Source organism: Phoxinus phoxinus (genome assembly GCF_949152265.1).
Source record: "Phoxinus phoxinus genome assembly, chromosome: 6".
Classification (NCBI taxonomy): domain Eukaryota; kingdom Metazoa; phylum Chordata; class Actinopteri; order Cypriniformes; family Leuciscidae; genus Phoxinus; species Phoxinus phoxinus.
In genome coordinates, this window is record NC_136881.1 from 2,050,025 (window position 1) to 2,053,806 (window position 3,782).

General features: G+C 34.2%; 1 protein-coding gene across 1 annotated transcript in view; it reads right to left on the reverse strand.

Annotated features, from left to right (window-relative positions):
* LOC307000115 (neural cell adhesion molecule 2) overlaps positions 1-2,255 on the reverse strand; it is a gene marked incomplete at its 5' end in the record, with an annotated part of 272,591 nt that extends 270,336 nt beyond the window's left edge. Inside the window, one exon of the mRNA XM_079615404.1 lies at positions 2,201-2,255. Coding sequence (XP_079471530.1) covers positions 2,201-2,255 — 55 coding nt within the window. The remainder of the gene's footprint in view (positions 1-2,200) is intronic.
* Positions 2,256-3,782: the final 1,527 nt, after the last annotated feature.

A 3,782-nucleotide genomic window follows, 5' to 3' on the forward strand; every position in this document is an offset into this window, starting at 1 on the left:
ATGGAGAGAGATCGAGACAGATCCACATCCTTAAGGAATGAGCGTGAACATATTGGGCGGCATTAGTTAGTCCATAAGCACTGAAGATTGTGTTTGAAGCTTCGCCTCCGCCTCGCGAGATTGAGTCTTGTTTTGACGCGACGCCTCTGTCTTATGTGTCCCTTCATCCTCATGAAAGGCCACTCTACACTGAACAACAACACATCCAAGCTCTTTACAGCAGATAAAAAGGAGCAATCAAGTGAAGTTGCAATTCCTGAAGGCACGTCTCTGTTCGTTTCAGAGTAAAAAGGGAAACGTCTGCGAATACACAAACCTTAGCGCTCATCAAAGCACGTTTCCCACAGACTATGTTCTTCAGCTTGAAATCAAACAGGAATGCATCTACTAATATGGGATTTTACAAATGGACCTGCGTCTTCCTCGAGGTTCTCATTAATCTATGGATGCAAGTGCAAAAGGTAAAAATAAAGAGATTGAAATTGCTACAAGAACAAGAAAGAAACTGAACGTCAATGGCGCCGCTGGTCTCTTCTCTTCAGAACGTTATTGGAAATATCAGATCTGGTGCTTTTAACTTTGTCACAAATGTTTCTCAAATATTCTTTATAAGAAATAAAAATATAAACAAACGAGTTTGGAGCAGCTAAGATTATCTGAAGATTAGGGATGAGAAATGTTTGAGTTCATATTCAGAACGTTATTGGAAATATGGCGATTAATATCACGATTAATCGCATCCAAAATAAAAGTTTGTGTTTACATAATATATGTGTATAATTATTTTGTATATATAAATGCACACACATGCATGTGTAAGAAAAATTTTTTATTTATATATCAAATATTTAAAAATTATATATACAGTTTATACTGTACATGCAAATATTACTCAAATATATACACACTGTAAAAAAAAAACTTAAAAAAGCGAGTTACCTTAAAATTTTGAGTTCGTTGTAATTACAATTTTGAGTTTATACAATGAAGAAGAATGGTTTTAATAAACAGAAACTCAAAATAGTGTTATCTTCACACATTAGTTATCGAAGTTGATTTGACAAAAGATAAAAAGTTGTGATAACAAATCATGAAAATATTTTTTTACAGTGTTCCATCGATCTGTTTTAATGCAATTAATCACACAAAAAAAGCCTTTTTTTTCACATAAATGGATTTATTCAGTAAATGTGTTTGCTGTAGATCTCAGATGTTGGTTTGTGTTGTGTGTGAGAATGATGTGCTTTAATTCCCTCCAAAAGCGTCTCACACACACGGATATGCCAAACACCAGCATATCCGAACGCTAGAGGACACGACACACACTCGTTTATGATGGAGGGAGAAAGAGAAAGATTGCAGAAACTTACATTTTTATTACAGATTTTGCACCAATTTCCCAGGAAGGGGCGACACTGTTCTCTTGAACACACACGGAAACGCTGCTTTATTTGCAAACGGTTTATGCAATATTCCAGTTTTGAGTGTATGCTAAATTCGTTCAGTGGCGCTACTGTACATCCAACATGCATGTTTATTAAATTACATTTAAAACCGACTTTACTTCGTGACTCATTTCTCTGTGGAGATTATGAACAGGAAAAAATCATAGGGTGGGCTTTTTTATTATTATGAATAATTTAACTGCATGCATGCTTCATAGATGTCAAATATATCATATTTTGTTTAAAGATTACATAGTCAAAAAAATCTTATAAATAAATAAGTGCATGGATGAATTATAAACGGCAAGAGTCTGAAAAGCCTTCATGTTAACATCTTTAATCTATCCAAAATAAATGTACATCCACGTAAAAGGGTGGTATAGATCTTAAAATATTAGGCATACACAACTAAATCTGTGATTGGCTTCAAAAATGAATATTTGTGCATAAAAATACAAGAAAAACAGACTTTCTGACATGAAAAGTTGACAAATGCACAGTTTTTGGTGACATATATAAACGGTATTTCCAGAATTCACAATTGGATTGAATTCATTTAGATTAATAAAATAACTGCAATTGAACATACTCAATGTTTGGTGTCAAGAAACACAAGAACCAATTTTGTGAGCTGATATCGCACACTCAAGGCAAACCTTAAATCTCAAAACTCAACAAGACTGCATCAAACAACACTAGACCAAAGCAAAGAGAGGAAATATCCACACAAGGCCTAATAATTAAACAAGCCATACCTGCACACACTCTCGGGAACTGATGAAGGAACACACACAAACAAAATGGCGCCATAACTTCAAAATAAAAGCACTCTATTATAAAAAGTCGAACACATTTGATCAATAGCGATATGTGACCCTGGACCACTAAACCAGTCACATGGGTACATTTTTTGAAATTGAGATGCATACATAATCTGAAAGCTGATTAAATAATCTTTCCATTGATGTGGTGTGTTAGGATAGGACAATATTTGGTCGAGACACAACTATTGAAAATCTGGAATCTGAGGAGCAAAACAATCTAAACATTGAGAAAATCTCATTAAAGTTGTGCATTTATGTTCACGATTGTGCTGCATTCACTCACAAAAATATATTTTTAATATATTTATGGTAGAAAATGTACAAAATATCTTCATGAAACATGATCTTTACTTAATATCATGATTTTTGGCATAAAAGAAAAATGGATAATTTTGACACATACAATGTACAGTATAGTTGCTATTGCCACAGATATACCCGTGCGGCTCCAGACTGGGTTTGGTCACAGTGTCAATGTAAAATGCAAAGCACCAGAACACAGGAAAGCACATCAGTGCTTATTCACAACACTCATTAAATAACATGTTTTGACTTCCTTTTGCAAATGCATTGTAATATAAGATTTTGGTCATTCTGTCCACCTTAAAAGTCGAGGAAAATATCTTTTTTTAATGCATGTCCATGTTTTAAACTGTACTCCATTTTCTAACAAACGTCTATTTTCTGTTGTGGATGTGGTTTCTAAAATCATCCATTCTCGCGTGGCCACCTATGGAGCTCTAGCAGCGTGATTAATTTCAGCGGTAATCAATGATTATTCTACAAAGGCCTCATTACTGTCGACCTACTGCAGTTATTGTTGTTATTATTGAGTCAGACTATTTATCTCCACAATGAAACTGAATGAAGATCCTTCTTTTGACTAATGAAACACTTTCAGATAAATAGGCAATTTCAGATAAAAGAAGAAAAAAAAAGGTTTGGGACGTTTTAAATGAATGGCTTTGCAGGGCGATAAGCACTTTTAGTAAACAAAGAACAAACTTTTAGTTTCCACAATGCCTGGCTTGTATTAGCGTGTATATTAACGGTTTAAATTACTCACGGTTCGGTTTGTATCGCGGTTTTAGGGTCACGGTTTCGGTATGCGCTGCTATGTTCAGGGGATAAATGAGTACTGTCAAATAAAAATAAAGAAAATAAGAACAAATAATCTAACTACAAGCTAACAGCACAAATAAATGCAATAAAATAAGGTTTTTACGGTCGGTCTAACATTCGTTTTCAGATACAGAAATTGTAAAATAACTTGACTGTATAAATTAAAGTTACAAAAGCTATTCAGTGAAGAGCAGTGAGTGTTTTTCGTGTCTTTTGTTGTTTTATTAACATTAAAAACACAGACAGCAGGAATATTAGGCTACTGTCACTTTAAGATATAATGCACAGACCCAGTACACACTGATACTGATACACACACCTCGACTCTTTCTTTCACTGAAGACGTAATTGGCTGTGTCTGCTAGGATTAATGTTCAATATTTGTGTGCTT